The following is an 18,448-nucleotide window of genomic DNA, read 5'->3' on the forward strand; positions in this document are numbered from 1 at the left end:
TGATAATGGCTCATTAGTCACTATTTCCAACATTAAACTCAGTTATTGATTTTTTATGTCATGATATCACTTTTCTATCTGTAATTATGGGGTAATGGACTTCCATAGTCCAAGATTTAGCACAAAACAAACCAGTTGATCTTCCGGTAATTAGCAGAATGCCTCTGCGCACCTGCTGTTGCGCAGCTGGCTGTCGGTCAGGTGGACCAAGATCAGGAACCGGAGAAAAGGCTCTGCTGTAGCCGGAGAGGAGGGTCTGTTCCTCCGTCACTGAGCTCCACAGAGGGGGGGGATGGTGATGATCCTCCGCCTGCACACCCTCTCTCTGCAGGACGTCTTTTGGGGACATATGGCACATTTCATCCCCTCATGATCTCATCCCGATAAAAAAAAAAAACTCCACAGTCAGTTTTCCTCATGGCGTCTCCGCAACAGTCCCGGATCCAGTCCTATCTGGAGAAGAACAAAATCGGACGGCTGTTTGAGGTGAGTGCCAAGTTTAGGAGACATGAAGAGAGACACGCACGGTGTCCACTCCCTCTTTACTCTGTTTTAAATCCTCTGCTGGTGCACTCTGGTGTCGTTAATGTGAGATCATGTAGTGCAGGAACTCAGCAGGATGAATGATGCACATGTCCATGCAGCATTCTGCACGTTTAGGGAGGATTCTGCAGGACGGGATACTCTGAGGGAAGTTATAGAGGCAGTTGTAATCGGGATGTGTTTAACGAGCCTCTAACTGCCTGTCAGTGCGTGTGTGTGCGTGTCACTCGGGGATGTCTGTGTGTCAGTCAGAGATGTGTGTGTGTCAGTCAGAGATGTGTGTGTGTGTGTGTCAGTCAGAGATGTGTGTGTGTCAGTCAGAGATGTGTGTGTGTCAGTCAGAGATGTGTGTGTGTGTGTGTGTGTGTCAGTCAGAGATGTGTGTGTGTGTGCATCCCGGGGTGATTCTCAGCATGACTTCATCCTTTTGTTTGCTGCTGGATCTCCTGTTGTTGGCACACAGGTGTGAGGGAGGGATGGAGAGAGGAGACATGCATCTGCTTACATCTTGTACAACAAAAAGCAGTTTTTTTCTCTATGTCCATGAAATGCAGGAGTAGGATGACATGCAGTGTGTTTTATGGCATGATGTGTGTTTCACAGAATGCTGACATGTCACTTTGTAGCAGCAGCACACGGGCTGCATGTTAATGTGAGATGTGTGTGTGTGTGTGTTTTCTGTGTTTGTTTTTCCATCTCCCCGCTCCACCTGCCCCCCCCCACCCCCCCCCCCCCCCTCTGTGCATCACTTTGTGTTTCCTCTGTGCACAATTACATGGTGTCGCCTTTATGTGACAACTGGAGCTGATAAAAGCAAAGACCACAGCTTTGATATATTCCCTCGTCCTGCTGTGTGTCCTTTACACACCCAGCAGAGGTGTTATTCACACCAACAAACACACGAGCTGTCCCAGTGAGTTTCAGAATGGGTGTGTGTTCCCCCTCTGAATGAGAGGATATCTGGAGTTTCTTCCACCTCTTGTTGAAACGCTTGAAAAGCTTCTGGCCGTCTCGTTGTTGTCCCGGAGAAGAAGTCATCCATGTGCACCGAGCTGTGCAGGAACAAGCCTCTCTCTCAGGAGCAGAGGGATCTGTCATTTCCCTTTTCTATCTGATCCAGAGGGTTGGCAGCAGAAGTAATGATACAGATGTTCTGCTGGGTGCGTTTACTGAAAGGAGGGATTTGCAACTCAAACGTGAGTCTGGGGAGATGACAGAAATCTATTTCAAAATACAAAGCAAAGTAAAGAAATGTCGGTGTTTATCACTCGATGATCTGGCTCACTCTTGGACCGATCAGCCCTTTATTCTTATTTTTTTATGACTATACGTCATTTATCAACAACTACTTCAGGAGCAAACGGCTAAACATTACCCTCTTTTGTCGTGGCCCAAAAACTGAAACCAATACAATAGTTTGTCTCTTATTAAACCAGACTTTCTGCAGATGAATTACATACCTTATGATATGGTACATGTTGGCACAATAAATCCACCTTTATTTTCTGTGCCGTGGCTTGATTGTAAGGAAGCCTGCAGGGACAATCGGGTGAGATTTGAGAAAGATTGAAAGGCTTTATTATCACATTTATTTGAGCTAAAGTGTCGTTTTTTGGGCAATAGAAATCTAAAGTCCCATGCTCCTCAATTATTGTGACGTACAAAATACTTAGGACATAAAGAAATATGGAAATGAAATAGAGCAAGCGACACAATGGTGCATATAAACTGCTCAAACGCAGCTAAAAAGTGAGAATTTGACGCTCTGAACGGATGATTTTGGGCTTAAACTGAACCTAATCTCAACAATGAAGGAGCTAGTTCCTCACAGACACAGAGTGGACAGTAAATGAAGTCATCTCCACAGGACGTACAATAAATGATCCCTCTGGTTGTTTCCATGAGAGCAGCAAAACCCAAATGTGTCTGAGCAGCATGACTCTCTTAAAGGTCATCTTACTTGGTGTATTTCTGTAATATGATGAGTCCAGCATCCTTCAAAGCACCTGGGTGTCCTGCAGGAACTAAGCTGCTCTCTAATGTAGACTGTCTTTACTTCCTGTTCTGTAAACTCCACCTGATCGATGCATTTCTTCATCATTCCTCTCGAACATCCCCTCCCTTTCATTTACTCTGACGAGACGCAGCTGTGATTCCCCTTCACATTGACCCCCTCCCCAAACCCCCTAATGAAATGGTTGCTGTGCAGAGGTCTCAAGTCCTCCAGAAATCCTCCAGAAATTGAAGAAGAAGCAGCTTTTTCTTGATAATTGAAGTAATTGCACGTCAGCCACTTTATGATTAATTGATTTTCTTTGCAAACACCTCTTTTCCAATGACTGCAGTGCAGCAGGAGGAATTACAGCCATTACAGAAAGCTTAGGGATGCTGCGTGTGAGGCACATATTGATGCAAAAGTGTGTGTAACTGGATCGAAATAAATTAAGGGGATTTACGCATTTAAACTCGTAGAAAGCGACTAGTTTGAGGTGTAAAACCCTCTCTTATTCGTCCGTCAGTCATATCTTCTGTGATTTATTTGATGCAACACGGAGATGATGGATCATATGAGAGAGTCTAAATCAAAGAATGTCCTTGGATTGAACTGTAATTGCTGAAGAAGTCAAATTGTAAGACATTACACTGTTTTTGTGGAATAATAAGAGTCATTTTGAAAGTCTGACTGTCTCCTAAAAGCTTGAAGATATGTCTGATAATATCTATAATTCTGCCTCAGCTCCGTCATGACTACTTGCTGATATAAATGATTGGATCTGATTCATTAAACTGAGAGGGTAACATACATAACATGTTCAATAATCAGTGTCATGGAATCAGATGAGATGTGCTTAATTGATCCCTGATTGGTAAAGGCTGCAGGCATAGCATATGAGGGAATAGAGATCAACAGTAGAGAGAGATAACAATCTATGGTTTCTTTAGAAAACACCCCTAAAAAATACAGAAATACGTGTTTTTTCTTGTGTATTTCTCTGTTGTAGTTAAGAAGTGTAACAGCCTCACACTTCCTCTCACACAACAGGAGGAATGATCCCAAGTAGTTACAGATTTAAAATCGATGAGAAGGAATCAAAAACGCCGTGGAGCTGAACGTCCAATCAGCCGAGACGTTCAGGTGCAGTGAGGCTGCTCCGTCAAGTTTAATGACTTCACACACACACACACACACACACACACACACACACACACACACACCACACACACACACACACACACACACACACACACACACACACACACACAACACACACACACACACACACACACACACACACACACACACACACACATAAATTACGGGACAAAAGTTGTATTTAAAAGTAAGCATAGGACACCAAACCAACTGAGACCCGTCTGTCCGCTGCATCTACACTCACTCACTCACTCACACACACACACACACACACACACACACACCTCACACACACTCACACTCACTCACTCACACACACACTCACTCACTCACACCCTCACACCAAACACACACCCACACACACTCACAGTCTGACATATTGATCCCCTCAGAGGTCATTTATCGGACTCTATGATTGGTCTTGAGTGTTCTTCCCCTGCAGCAGTTGTTCTCTGACTTCCTGCACGTTATTTCTGCATTCATGAATTTGTAATCATGCACAATATGGATTTGTTTAAAGCAAACACCACTAACAGATAATGACCTGCTTCTCAGGGCTGATAGCATAAGATTAGAGATCATTTGTGTTTTAAAAAGACGTTTGTATTGTGATATCAGTATGTAGTGTCTCTACTGTGACATGTTTCCATGCTTTAATGTTCAAAAAGCTCTTTGGACTCTGATTGGTCGACCTGAGAGCTAGAAGTTACAGCATTATCCAGATCTCTTCAATGAAAGAGTGGATTGTTTTACTTTTGAAGGTGTTAAATCCATGTTAAGCTAAATATGACCCATAGTAGAGTAGTGTTACCCACTATAAAACATGTCTGCATGCTTTTCAACATATAATATTAAGCATTTCTGGTCTGAAAGAAACCTAAATGTAGTCGAAACATCAATATTCAGTCCCCTTTTTACTCATGCAGAGAAATGACACTCGCCATATTTCTTATTCTGTTTAAATATGTAAGCAATGATGGAAATGGACTTGAGGCGAAGCTGCAGGATGAGGGAGGGGATCTATTTCCTGTGAGTATCAGTGGGCATACAGCTTCTCCTCTGATGAGTCAAATGATCGTATCATCATTTCAAACATATACTCTGATTGCCTTTTACTCTGTCAAATTGTATTTGTAGTCTTGTATGTGTTTAACAGAGACAGATGTTAAGGATTTACATTTCAGGAAGGGTAAAGGAAGTGAGAGGTGGATTTACAAATGGTTAAGGACGAGGGGGTTTAATGGTTTGATGATGGGGTGTTAGATGATGCCTAAGAGAATGTAAGGGGGGACCAGTTGGATATTCTCTCTACTATATAGTGTTTCTGTTAGCTGTGTTCAGGCCATGTTATCCTCTGAGGATGAAGCTGCTCTGATCCTGCATTCAGATCCATTTCACTTGTATATTGACTTTCTTTATTACTTTATTAAATATAACAAAAGACAAACTTTGTCCATGAATCATTGATCAGTTTCTCTTGAGACTTGCCTCCACAAACATCACGTCACTCTCCTCTCTTCCTCCGATAACGACCTTTCTCCGCATGTGACCCTGCATTCCCTCGTTCCTCTGGCAAACAGGAGGTAAATCAGACGTCTGAGGGACAGGGAGACTCCTGGGGGGTGGAGGAGATGTTTCTGCATTTTAATGTTTTAATACAAGGACACGCATTCCCAGAGAGTCTGAGTATCGTTCAGGAGACGCAGAGGAACATGTGATGCAAATGCATGCAGTATATTGCACACAGTAGTATCAGTATATTCAGAGATGGCAAAAGTACACACATCCTTTACTCAAGTAGAAGTACAGATACTCGTGTTTAAAAATACTCTGGTCAAAGTAGAAGTACTGACTAAACTTCTTTACTCAAGTCAAAGTAAAGAGGCTTTGAAATGTACTTCAGTAAAAAGTACCCATAACTAGCAGCTGTTTTAAAGAGTACCTGACCTCCCTTTATATTAATAGAACAATAATGTCATTGTTAGCTAATGAATGTTTCCATGCTGAACAACGGCAACATGACAACGTTTTCATTGGTCCCTCTTCTTTAGAGAAGACCAGGAAATGATGGATACACGGATCGTGTTCAAATCAATAGGCAAGGCAAGGCAAGGCAAGGCAAGGCAAGTTTATTTATATAGCACCTTTCAACACAAGGTAATTCAAAGTGCTTTACAAAAATGGAAGACATTTTAAAAATGGCATTTAAAATCAGTCATTAAAAAGGAAAGATAATAAAATAAACATTAAAAGAAAAAATACATGGATAAAAGTTAAAAGTTACAGTGCAGTTTAAGATGTGAATAGTTCAATTAAAAGCAGCGGCAAAAGAAAAGTCTTCAGCCTGGATTTAAAAGTAGTAAGAGTTGCAGCGGACCTGCAGGTTTCTGGGAGTTTGTTCCAGATATTCGGAGCATAATAACTGAATGCTGCTTTACCATGTTTAGTTCTGACTCTGGGGACAGAAAGCTGACCAGTCCCTGAAGACCTGAGGGTTCTGGATGGTTCATAATTTAGCAGTAGGTCAGACATGTATTTTGGGCCTAAACCATTCAAAGCTTTATAAACCAGCAGCAATATTTTGAAATCTATTCTTTGACACACAGGAAGCCAGTGTAAAGACTTCAGAACAGGAGTGATGTGATCCACTTTCTTAGTGTTAGTGAGGACTCGAGCAGCGGCGTTCTGAATCAGCTGCAGCTTTCTAATAGATGTTTTAGTGAGGCCTGTGAAGACACCATTGCAGTAGTCGAGTCTACTGAAGATAAAAGCCATGGACAAGTTTTTCCAAATCCTGCTGTGACATTAGTCCTTTAATCCTAGATATGTTCTTTAGGTGATAGTAGGCTGATTTAGTAACTGTTTTAATGTGACTGTTGAAACTCAGGTCAGAGTCCATGACTACACCTAGATTTCTGGCTTTATCTGTTGTTTTGAACATTGCAGACTGAAGCTCAGCGCTAACTTTTATACGTTCTGCCTTGGCTCCAAAAACCATTACCTCAGTTTTATCTTTGTTTAATTGGAGAAAGTTCTGACACATCCAGTCATTGATTTGTTCAATGCACTTACTCAGTGTTTGAATTGGAGCATAATCTCCTGGTGAAATTGTTACGTAAATTTGTGTGTCATCCGCATAGCTATGGTAACTTATTTTGTTGTTTTTCATTATCTGAGCCAGTGGTAGCATGTAGATGTTAAAGAGAAGAGGCCCCAAGATGGAGCCTTGAGGTACCCCACATGTCATATTTGACATGTCATATTTGTCAATAGGCACGCAATGACTCTAAATAATAATGATCACGCCACCAAACACACATTCAAACTAAAGGAACCAGCCTGTTTGGAAAATGTAAGAAGTAGAAAGTACAGGTATTTGGGTTCAACATGTAAGAAGTAGAAAGTACAGGTATTTGGGTTCAAAATGTAAGAAGTAGAAAGTACAGGTATTTGAGTTCAACATGTAAGAAGTAGAAAGTACAGGTATTTGTGTTCAACATGTAAGAAGTAGAAAGTACAGGTATTTGAGTTCAACATGTAAGAAGTAGAAAGTACAGGTATTTGTGTTCAACATGTAAGAAGTAGAAAGTACAGGTATTTGTGTTCAACATGTAAGAAGTAGAAAGTACAGGTATTTGGGTTCAAAATGTAAGAAGTAGAAAGTACAGGTATTTGTGTTCAACATGTAAGAAGTAGAAAGTACAGGTATTTGTGTTCAACATGTAAGAAGTAGAAAGTACAGGTATTTGTGTTCAACATGTAAGAAGTAGAAAGTACAGGTATTTGTGTTCAACATGTAAGAAGTAGAAAGTACAGGTATTTGTGTTCAACATGTAAGAAGTAGAAAGTACAGGTATTTGGGTTGAAAATTTAAGAAGTCAAAGTAAAAAGTCTTCAGAAAATAAGTGGAGTAAAGTACTGATACCAGAAAAATGTACTTAAGTACAGTAAAGAAGTATTTGTACTCCAATACTTCCCACCTCTGAGTATATTATAGAAGTATAGAAATGTGTTTTTATGTGATTGTAGTTATTACATGTACAGCACTTTGGCCCGACCAAAAATCGCTTTTAAATGTGCTTTATAAATAAACCTTGATTTGATTTGATATTGCCTCCCTCATGCAGTATATTGCACACACAGTATTCTAGTATCAGTATATTATATAGAACTTGTAGCTCAATATTCCCAAGGTGCGTGCAAGAGCTGAGCTTGAATTTCAGCAGGTTTACAAAAGGAAAAGAACAAAGCAGCACCACAGAGATCATGCTCTGTCAATATCTCCAGTTGTACTGCTCATGCACCTCTCGTGTGACTAGAAAACACACCTGTTGGGATGCCATGTTTTCCTACCTGTGCTACTGATTACACTGGATACGTGCAAGGAAATATATCTGTTGTTGACACTCAACATTCTTATTGTGTGTCTTTTGCTTTTGCTTCATATCAAAAGTCTCTTTAAAGGTGTATATCAGTATGTAGTGTCTCTACTTTAAAGAGTCCTCTCCTGCTGATGTTCAGGTGTATATCAGTATGTAGTGTCTCTACTTTAAAGAGTCCTCTCTGCTGATGTTCAGGTGTATATCAGTATGTAGTGTCTCTACTTTAAAGAGTCCTCTCCTGCTGATGTTCAGGTGTATATCAGTATGTAGTGTCTCTACTTTAAAGAGTCCTCTCCTGCTGATGTTCAGGTGTATATCAGATGTAGTGTCTCTACTTTAAAGAGTCCTCTCCTGCTGATGTTCAGGTGTATATCAGTATGTAGTGTCTCTACTTTAAAGAGTCCTCTCCTGCTGATGTTCAGGTGTATATCAGTATGTAGTGTCTCTACTTTAAAGAGTCCTCTCCTGCTGATGTTCAGGTGTATATCAGTATGTAGTGTCTCTACTTTAAAGAGTCCTCTCCTGCTGATGTTCAGGTGTATATCAGTATGTAGTGTCTCTACTTTAAAGAGTCCTCTCTGCTGATGTTCAGGTGTATATCAGTATGTAGTGTCTCTACTTTAAAGAGTCCTCTCCTGCTGATGTTCAGGTGTATATCAGTATGTAGTGTCTCTACTTTAAAGAGTCCTCTCCTGCTGATGTTCAGGTGTATATCAGTATGTAGTGTCTCTACTTTAAAGAGTCCTCTCCTGCTGATGTTCAGGTGTATATCAGTATGTAGTGTCTCTACTTTAAAGAGTCTCTCCTGCTGATGTTCAGGTGTATATCAGTGTAGTGTCTCTACTTTAAAGAGTCCTATCTGCTGATGTTCAGGTGTATATCAGTATGTAGTGTCTCTACTTTAAAGAGTCCTCCTGCTGATGTTCAGGTGTATATCAGTATGTAGTGTCTCTACTTTAAAGAGTCCTCTCCTGCTGATGTTCAGGTGTATATCAGTATGTAGTGTCTCTACTTTAAAGAGTCCTCTCCTGCTGATGTTCAGGTGTATATCAGTATGTAGTGTCTCTTTAAAGAGTCCTCTCCTGCTGATGTTCAGGTGTATATCAGTATGTAGTGTCTCTACTTTAAAGAAGTCCTCTCCTGCTGATGTTCAGGTGTATATCAGGATGTAGTGTCTCTACTTTAAAGAGTCCTCTCCTGCTGATGTTCAGGTGTATATCAGTATGTAGTTGTCTCTACTTTAAAGAGGTCCTCTCCTGCTGAATGTTTTCAGGGGTATATCAGTATGTAGGGTCTCTACTTTAAAGAGTCCTACCCTCCTGCTGATGTTCACGGTGTATATCAGTAGGTGTAGTGTGCTCTACTTTAAAGGAGTCCTCTCCTGCTGAATGTTTCAGGTGTTAATCAGGATGTAGTATTGTCCTCCTACTTTAAAGAGTCCCTCTCCCTGCTGATTGTTCAGGTGTATATCAAGTTATGTAGTGTCCTCTACTTTAAAGAGTCCTCCTCCTGCTGATGTTTCAGGTGTATATCAGATGTGTAGTGTCTCTACTTTAAAGAGTCCTCTCCTGCCTGATTGTTCAGTGTATATCAGTATGTAGTGGTCTCTACATTTAAAGAGTCTCTCCCTGCCTGAGTTAAGGTTCCGTGGTATATCAGCTATGGTAGTGTCTCTACTTTAAAGAGTCCCTATCCTGCTGATGTTCAGGCTGTATAATCAGTTATGTAGTGTCTCTACTTTAAAGAGTCCTCTCCTGCTGATGTTCAGGTGTATATCAGTATGTAGTGTCTCTACTTTAAAGAGTCCTCTCCTGCTGATGTTCAGGTGTATATCAGTATGTAGTGTCTCTACTTTAAAGAGTCCTCTCCTGCTGATGTTCAGGTGTATATCAGTATGTAGTGTCTCTACTTTAAAGAGTCCTCTCCTGCTGATGTTCAGGTGTATATCAGTGTGTAGTGTCTCTACTTTAAAGAGTCCTCTCCTGCTGATGTTCAGGTGTATATCAGTATGTAGTGTCTCTACTTTAAAGAGTCCTCTCCTGCTGATGTTCAGGTGTATATCAGTATGTAGTGTCTCTACTTTAAAGAGTCCTTAAAACTTTACAGAAAAGTAGTTTTAACTACATTTCTTGTCTCTTTTTAAGAGTATTACCAGGTGCTGATACAAGTAGTATTATAGGTTGTTCAGAAAGTTAGATCTAACCTCTGATTCCCACAACACACGTCAAATTTAACCTTCACAGAAAGAGAGGTGTTCAGAGTTTTGATAGACTGACCTGCTCACATCTCACATCTTAAATATCTTATATCATATTTGGTTTTGTATTAATGTCTTCTATGAATTAAATGAATCTGTGTTCCTTGTAAAAAAAAATGTCTTGCTTAAAGGAAACCTATCATGCTATATTTAAATGATATATTGTAGGGCCATACCTATATAAGGTATATTTATACGTTCTGTTTCAAAATACCAAACAGATCATGCATTTTAGCCATGCCTCATTTCGCTCTATGTGCTGTTTGCTTGTCTACGGGTCTGATTCTGCTGACCACGCCCCCCTGCAGGAGAGGGGGAGACGTGCTCTGATCAGGCTGCTGGGCTGTCAGAAGAGGGGGAGAAAAAGAGATCTCCGTCCTCCCGTGTTTTATTATATAGAGTCGTTATTAATTTGTTTTAAAGCTCAATAAATAACAAAGAAGACCTTTGACCGGCACTTTTCTAATTTTGTCCGGAAGATTTAAACTTTAACGGACATCTTGACCGGCGAGACAAACTGAAACTGAAACTCTGCCGCACGGTCCCCTCGTTCCTTGGAAGAGGCGGAGAGGTGGGTGTTTGTCATCTGCTGGTGGACTAACCGGAGAGAATTACAGTGCTTGCCTCGACGGGGAGGGATTGCATTGAATTAAAGCAGCGGGAGCAAACGCTTGCCTCGGGGAGGGAGAAAGAAAGCCACAGCGGAGAATAAACAGAAGGGTAACCATGGTAACTATGGGCGGGAAGTCTTCTTTGCTGCTTTTTTGGCAGACTACAGCGCCACTTACAGGTCTGGCATATGTACTACAGCGTCTCCAGTGCTTTCGAGCGGCAATGGCCGGCCGTGGCCCAACCCCACATTCCCCTGATAGGTGGAGAGTTGGCCCAATAGCTGTAGCTCCACCACCGTCCTGACAGTGTTCAAATCTGGATCAGTTTTGATCAGATCCGTTGCAGCCCCTTTTTTAGAGATTTGGGTATGGGGGAAAATAGAGAGGGTTGTGTTTTCTGACACTTGGTGAGTTCCCTGGAACACCGGGGACACATATTCATGTAGAAAAGACGTACAAAAGTGCATTTTGCATGATAGGTCCCCTTTAATGTTCACATTTGTAGCTATTTGTTTGTATGTATTTGTAGATGTTGCAACTATACAGAGCTTTAGCAATACTCTGTTACTATGCTAACAAAGCTGTTGAATTGACCCTGAGAGGAAGGTTTGTTTTCCTGATCCTCCGTCCTTCAGTCACATGACCTTCCTCTCTTCAAAGTCTCTCAGTTTGAGGAGTTAGTATCCGTCTTTCTCCCTGGAGGTTTGTCCTTCAGCTTTTTCAGAGGACTCGGTGTCTTTTGGCCGGCTGACAGATCGTCAGTTACCTCCTCCCCCTCTGTAGTCATGTTGCGTCCGTTTGTTGTTGTTTTGTGTTGTTGTTTTGTGTTGTTGTGGTTTGGTCATTTTTGTATTAGTTCCTATTTTGTTGTGCTCTTTGCTGAAAGTATGCATTCATTTCTATTAGTGTTTGGTCATTTGGCACTTTGTGTAGTTTTCTGTATCTTTGTGTTTTGTTTTCAGCCTTAGTGTGTCGCTTCCTTAGTGTGTCGCTTCCTTAGTGTGTCGCTTCCTTAGTGTGATGCTTCCTTAGTGTGTTGCTTCCTTAGTGTGTCGCTTCCTTAGTGTGTCGCTTCCTTAGTGTGATGCTTCCTTAGTGTGATGCTTCCTTAGTGTGATGCTTCCTTAGTGTGTCGCTTCCTTAGTGTGTCGCTTCCTTAGTGTGTTGCTTCCTTAGTGTGTCGCTTCCTTAGTGTGATGCTTCCTTAGTGTGTTGCTTCCTTAGTGTGTTTGCTTCCTTAGTGTGTCGCTTCCTTAGTGTGTCGCTTCCTTAGTGCGTCGCTTCCTTAGTGTGATGCTTCCTTAGTGTGATGCTTCCTTAGTGTGATGCTTCCTTAGTGTGTTGCTTCCTTAGTGTGTTGCTTCCTTAGTGTGATGCTTCCCTTAGTGTGTCGCTTCCTTCCTTAGTGTGTTGCTTCCTTAGTGTGTTGCTTCCTTAGTGTGATGCTTCCTTCCTTAGTGTGTTGCTTCCTTAGTGTGATGCTTCCTTAGTGTGATGCTTCCTTCCTTAGTGTGTTGCTTCCTTAGTGTGTTGCTTCCTTCCTTAGTGTGTTGCTTCCTTAGTGTGATGCTTCCTTAGTGTGATGCTTCCTTCCTTAGTGTGTTGCTTCCTTAGTGTGATGCTTCCTTAGTGTGTTGCTTCCTTAGTGTGTTGCTTCCTTAGTGTGATGCTTCCTTCCTTAGTGTGTTGCTTCCTTCCTTAGTGTGTTGCTTCCTTAGTGTGATGCTTCCTTAGTGTGATGCTTCCTTCCTTAGTGTGTTGCTTCCTTAGTGTGTTGCTTCCTTAGTGTGATGCTTCCTTCCTTAGTGTGTTGCTTCCTTAGTGTGATGCTTCCTTAGTGTGATGCTTCCTTCCTTAGTGTGTTGCTTCCTTAGTGTGTTGCTTCCTTAGTTTGTTGCCCTAGTGGTGTTGCTTCCTTCCTAGTGTGTTGCTTCCTTAGTGTGTTGCTTCCTTAGTGTGTTGCTTCCTTCCTTAGTGTGTTGCTTCATTAGTGTGTTGCTTCCTTGGTGTGTTGCTTCCTTAGTGTGTTGCTTCCTCAGTGTGTTGCTTCCTTAGTGTGATGCTTCCTTAGTGTGTTGCTTCCTTAGTGTGTTGCTTCCTTAGTGTGTTGCTTCCTTAGTGTGTTGCTTCCTTAGTGTGATGCTTCCTTCCTTAGTGTGTTGCTTCCTTAGTGTGTTGCTTCCTTAGTGTGTTGCTTCCTTCGTGTGTTGCTTCCTTAGTGTGTTGCTTCCTAGTGTGATGCTTCCTTAGTGTGTTTGCTTCCTTAGTGTGTTGCTTCCTTGTGTGTTGCTTCCTTCCTTAGTGTGTTGCTTCCTTAGTGTGTTGCTTCCGTAGTGTGTTGCTTCCTTAGTGTCTTGCTTCCTTAGTGTGTTGCTTCCTTAGTGTTTTTTTTGTGTTGCTTCCTTCCTTGGTGTTGCTTCCTTAGTTGATGTTCCTTAGTGTGTTGCTTCCTTAGTGTGTTGCTTCCTTAGTGTGATGCTTCCTTAGTGTGTTGCTTCCTTGGTGTGTTGCTTCCTTAGTGTGTTGCTTCCTTAGTGTGTTGCTTCCTTAGTGTGATGCTTCCTTAGTGTGTCGCTTCCTTAGTGTGTCGCTTCCTTAGTGTGTCGCTTCCTTAGTGTGATGCTTCCTTAGTGTGATGCTTCCTTAGTGTGTTGCTTCCTTAGTGTGTTGCTTCCTTAGTGTGTTGCTTCCTTAGTGTGATGCTTCCTTAGTGTGTCGCTTCCTTCTTAGTGTGGCTCCTTAGTGTGTTGCTTCCTTAGTGTGTTGCTTCCTTCCTTAGTGTGTTGCTTCCTTAGTGTGTGATGCTTCCTTAGTGTGATGCTTCCTTCCTTAGTGTGTTGCTTCCTTAGTGTGCTTCTTCCTTAGTGTGTGCTTCCTTAGTGTGATGCTTCCTTAGTGTGATGCTTCCTTCCTTAGTGTGTTGCTTCCTTAGTGTGATGCTTCCTTAGTGTGTTGCTTCCTTAGTGTGTTGCTTCCTTCCTTAGTGTGTTGCTTCCTTAGTGTGATGCTTCCTTCCTTAGTGTGTTGCTTCCTTAGTGTGATGCTTCCTTAGTGTGATGCTTCCTTAGTGTGTTGCTTCCTTAGTGTGTGCTTCCTTAGTGTGATGCTTCCTTCCTTAGTGTGTTGCTTCCTTAGTGTGATGCTTCCTTAGTGTGATGTTCCTTCCTTAGTGTGTGCTTCCTTAGTGTGTTGTCCTTAGTGTGTTGCTTCCTTAGTGTGTTGCTTCCTTCCTTAGTGTGTTGCTTCCTAGTGGCTTCTTCTTAGTGTGTTGCTTCCATTAGTGTGTTGCTTCCTTGGTGTGTTGCTTCCTTAGTGTGTTGCTTCCTCAAGTGTGTTGCTTCCTTAGTGTGATGCTTCCTTAGTGTGTTGCTTCCTTAGTGTGTTGCTTCCTTAGTGTGTTGCTCCTTAGTGTGTTGCTTCCTTAATGTGTTGCTTCCTTAGTGTGTTGCTTTCCTTCGTGTGTTGCTTCCTTAGTGTGTTGGCTTCCTTAGTGTGATGCTTCCTTAGTGTGTTGCTTCCTTAGTGTGTTGCTTCCCTTAGTGTGTTGCTTCCTTCCTTAGTGTGTTGCTTCCTTAGTGTGTTGCTTCCTTAGTGTGTTGCTTCCTTAGTGTCTTGCTTCCTTAGTGTGTTGCTTCCTTAGTGTGTTGCTTCCTTCCTTAGTGTGTTGCTTCCTTAGTGTGATGCTTCCTTAGTGTGTTGCTTCCGAATTCAGGTATGTTGCTTCCTTAGTGTGTTGCTTCCTTAGTGTGTTGCTTCCTTCCTTAGTGTGTTGCTTCCTTAGTGTGTTGCTTCCTTAGTGTGTTGCTTCCTTAGTGTGTTGCTTCCTTAGTGTGTTGCTTCCTTAGTGTGTTGCTTCCTCCTTAGTGTGTTGGCTTCCTTAGTGTTGTTGCTTCCTTAGTGTGATGCTTCCTTAGTGTGTTGCTTCCTTAGTGGTTGCTTCCTTAGTGTGTTGCTTCCTTAGTGTGTTGCTTCCTTAGTGTGTTGCTTCCTTGGTGTGTGCTTCCTTCCTTAGTGTGATGCTTCCTTAGTGTGTTGCTTCCTTAGTGTGTTGCTTCCTTAGTGTGTTGCTTCCTTGGTGTGTTGCTTCCTTAGTGTGATGCTTCCTTAGTGTGTTGCTTCCTTAGTGTGTTGCTTCCTTAGTGTGTTGCTTCCTTAGTGTGATGCTTCCTTAGTGTGTTGCTTCCTTAGTGTGTTGCTTCCTTAGTGTGTTGCTTCCTTAGTGTGTTGCTTCCTTCCTTAGTGTGATGCTTCCTTAGTGTGTTGCTTCCTTAGTGTGATGCTTCCTTCCTTAGTGTGTTGCTTCCTTAGTGTGATGCTTCCTTAGTGTGTTGCTTCCTTGGTGTGTTGCTTCCTTAGTGTGATGCTTCCTTAGTGTGTTGCTTCCTTAGTGTGTTGCTTCCTTAGTGTGATGCTTCCTTAGTGTGTTGCTTCCTTGGTGTGTTGCTTCCTTAGTGTGATGCTTCCTTAGTGTGTTGCTTCCTTAGTGTGATGCTTCCTTAGTGTGTTGCTTCCTTGGTGTGTTGCTTCCTTCCTTAGTGTGATGCTTCCTTAGTGTGTTGCTTCCTTAGTGTGTTGCTTCCTTCCTTAGTGTGTTGCTTCCTTAGTGTGATGCTTCCTTAGTGTGTTGCTTCCTTGGTGTGTTGCTTCCTTAGTGTGATGCTTCCTTAGTGTGTTGCTTCCTTAGTGTGTTGCTTCCTTAGTGTGATGCTTCCTTAGTGTGTTGCTTCCTAGTGGGTGTTGCTTCCTTAGTGTGATGCTTCCTTTGTGTGTTGCTTCCTTAGTGTGTTGCTTCCTTGGTGTGTTGCTTCCTTGGTGCGTTGCTTCCTTAGTGCGATGCTTCCTTAGTGTGTTGCTTCCTTGGTGTGTTGCTTCCTTAGTGTGTTGCTTCCTTAGTGTTGCTTCCTTAGTGTGTTGCTTCCTTAGTGTGTTGCTTCCTTCCTTAGTGTGTTGCTTCCTTAGTGTGTTGCTTCCTTAGTGTGTTGCTTCCTTAGTGTGTTGCTTCCTTAGTGTGTTGCTTCCTTCCTTAGTGTGTTGCTTCCTTAGTGTGTTGCTTCCTTAGTGTGATGCTTCCTTCCTTAGTGTGATGCTTCCTTAGTGTGTTGCTTCCTTAGTGTGTTGCTTCCTTCCTTAGTGTGTTGCTTCCTTAGTGTGTTGCTTCCTTAGTGTGATGCTTCCTTAGTGTGATGCTTCCTTCCTTAGTGTGATGCTTCCTTAGTGTGATGCTTCCTTAGTGTGTTGCTTCCTTCCTTAGTGTGTTGCTTCCTTAGTGTGTTGCTTCCTTAGTGTGTTGCTTCCTTAGTGTGTTGCTTCCTTAGTGTGTTGCTTCCTTAGTGTGTTGCTTCCTTCCTTAGTGTGTTGCTTCCTTCCTTAGTGTGTTGCTTCCTTAGTGTGTTGCTTCCTTCCTTAGTGTGTTGCTTCCTTAGTGTGTTGCTTCCTTAGTGTGATGCTTCCTTAGTGTGTTGCTTCCTTAGTGTGTTGCTTCCTTAGTGTGTTGCTTCCTTAGTGTGTTGCTTCTTTCCTTAGTGTGTTGCTTCCTTAGTGTGATGCTTCCTTAGTTTGTTGCTTCCTTCCTTAGTGTGTTGCTTCCTTTGTGTGTTGCTTCCTTAGTGTGATGCTTCCTTAGTTTGTTGCTTCCTTCCTTAGTGTGTTGCTTCCTTAGTGTGTTGCTTCCTTAGTGTGATGCTTCCTCAGTGTGTTGCTTCCTTAGTGTGTTGCTTCCTTAGTGTGTTGCTTTCCTTAGTGTGTCGCTTCCTTAGTGTGATCTTCCTTAGTGTGGCTTTCCTTTAGTGTGATGCTTCCTTAGTGTGTTGCTTCCTTACGTGTGTGTTCCTTGTGTGTTGCTTCCTTAGTGTGTTGCTTCCTTAGTGTGTTGCTTCCTTAGGTGTGCTTCTTCCTTGCCTTAGTGTGTTGCTTCCTTAGTGTGTGCTTCCTTAGTGTGATGCTTCCTTAGTGTGATGCTTCCTTAGTGTGTGCTTCCTTAGTGTGTTGCTTCCTTCGTTAGTGTGTTGCTTCCTTAGTGTGTTGCTTCCTTAGTGTGTGCTTCCTTCCTTAGTGTGATGCTTCCTTAGTGTGTTGCTTCCTTAGTGTGTTGCTTCCTTAGTGTGTTGCTTCCTTCCTTAGTGTGTTGCTTCCTTCCTTAGTGTGTTGCTTCCTTAGTGTGATGCTTCCTTAGTGTGTTGCTTCCTTCCTTAGTGTTTGCTTCTTAGTGTGTTGCTTCCTTAGTGTGTTGATTCCTTAGTGTGTTGCTTCTTTCCTTAGTGTGATGCTTCCTTAGGGTGATGCTTCATTAGTGTGTTGCTTCCTTAGTGTGATGCTTCCTTAGTGTGTTGCTTCCTTAGTGTGTTGCTTCCTTAGTGTGTTGCTTCCTTAGTGTGATGATTGCTCTTAGTGTGTTGCTTCCTTAGTGTGTTGCTTCCTTAGTGTGTTGCTTCCTTAGTGTGTTGCTTCTTTCCTTAGTGTGATGCTTCCTTAGTGTGTTGCTTCCTTAGTGTGTTGCTTCTTTCCTTAGTGTGATGCTTCCTTAGTGTGATGCTTCCTTAGTGTGTTGCTTCCTTAGTGTGATGCTTCCTTAGTGTGTTGCTTCCTTAGTGTGTTGCTTCCTTAGTGTGTTGCTTCCTTCCTTAGTGTGTTGCTTGTAGTTGTTGTGTGTCTCCTTGTAGTCTTGTTGTAGTTGTGTTGTGTCTCCTTGTAGTCTTGTTGTAGTGGTTGTGTGTCTCCTTGTAGTCTTGTAGTGGTTGTGTGTCTCCTTGTAGTCTTGTAGTGGTTTTGTGTCTCCTTGTAGTCTTGTAGTGGTTTTGTGTCTCCTTGTAGTCTTGTTGTAGTGGTTGTGTGTCTCCTTGTAGTCTTGTTGTAGTTGTGTTGTGTCTCCTTGTAGTCTTGTTGTAGTGGTTGTGTGTCTCCTTGTAGTCTTGTTGTAGTGGTGTTGTGTCTCCTTGTAGTCTTGTTGTAGTTGTGTTGTGTCTCCTTGTAGTCTTGTTGTAGTGGTGTTGTGTCTCCTTGTAGTCTTGTTGTAGTGGTGTTGTGTCTCCTTGTAGTCTTGTTGTAGTGGTGTTGTGTCTCCTTGTAGTCTTGTTGTAGTGGTTTTGTGGTCATTTTGCTCCTTCACAGCAGTTTTGCGTCTCTTTGTGGACTTTTGAAGTATTCCCCTCTCTGGTACGTCTCTCTTTCACTGACATTTTAAAGGCGAAGACCGGAGGGACCCCTGCCATCATGCATACAAACATATCCAACAGTGTTCCTTCTGTAAGTCACTTTGCATTACAGTCTACTCGTATATATTGACATGTTTCCCCCGAATGGAGCTAACATCGTACTCCTGTCCTGTCAAAACCTGATCTCCAGTCGAAGCTCCTTTTGTTTAAAGCAGCTGATTAGCATAGAGAGTGGAATGTCTCCTTGTTCTGCTGGGAATGTGACTTATATAATGCATGCACCTTTATATATATATATACGTCTCTTGTTATGATGTTATTGTGGACGGTGAAGGTGAGGGTAAAGAGTT

At 42.2% G+C, this 18,448-nt stretch overlaps 1 protein-coding gene across 1 annotated transcript in view; it reads left to right on the forward strand.

Annotated features, from left to right (window-relative positions):
• The first annotated feature begins 251 nt into the window (after positions 1 to 251).
• Positions 252 to 18,448, forward strand: part of cunh8orf34 (chromosome unknown C8orf34 homolog) — a 68,104-nt gene continuing 49,907 nt past the window's right edge. The window contains 1 exon segment of the mRNA XM_034115538.1: positions 252 to 486. Within this exon segment, the coding sequence (XP_033971429.1) occupies positions 418 to 486 (69 nt within the window). The 5' untranslated portion in view covers positions 252 to 417.

This window comes from Trematomus bernacchii, unplaced genomic scaffold (genome assembly GCF_902827165.1).
Source record: "Trematomus bernacchii unplaced genomic scaffold, fTreBer1.1, whole genome shotgun sequence".
Classification (NCBI taxonomy): Eukaryota; Metazoa; Chordata; class Actinopteri; order Perciformes; family Nototheniidae; genus Trematomus; species Trematomus bernacchii.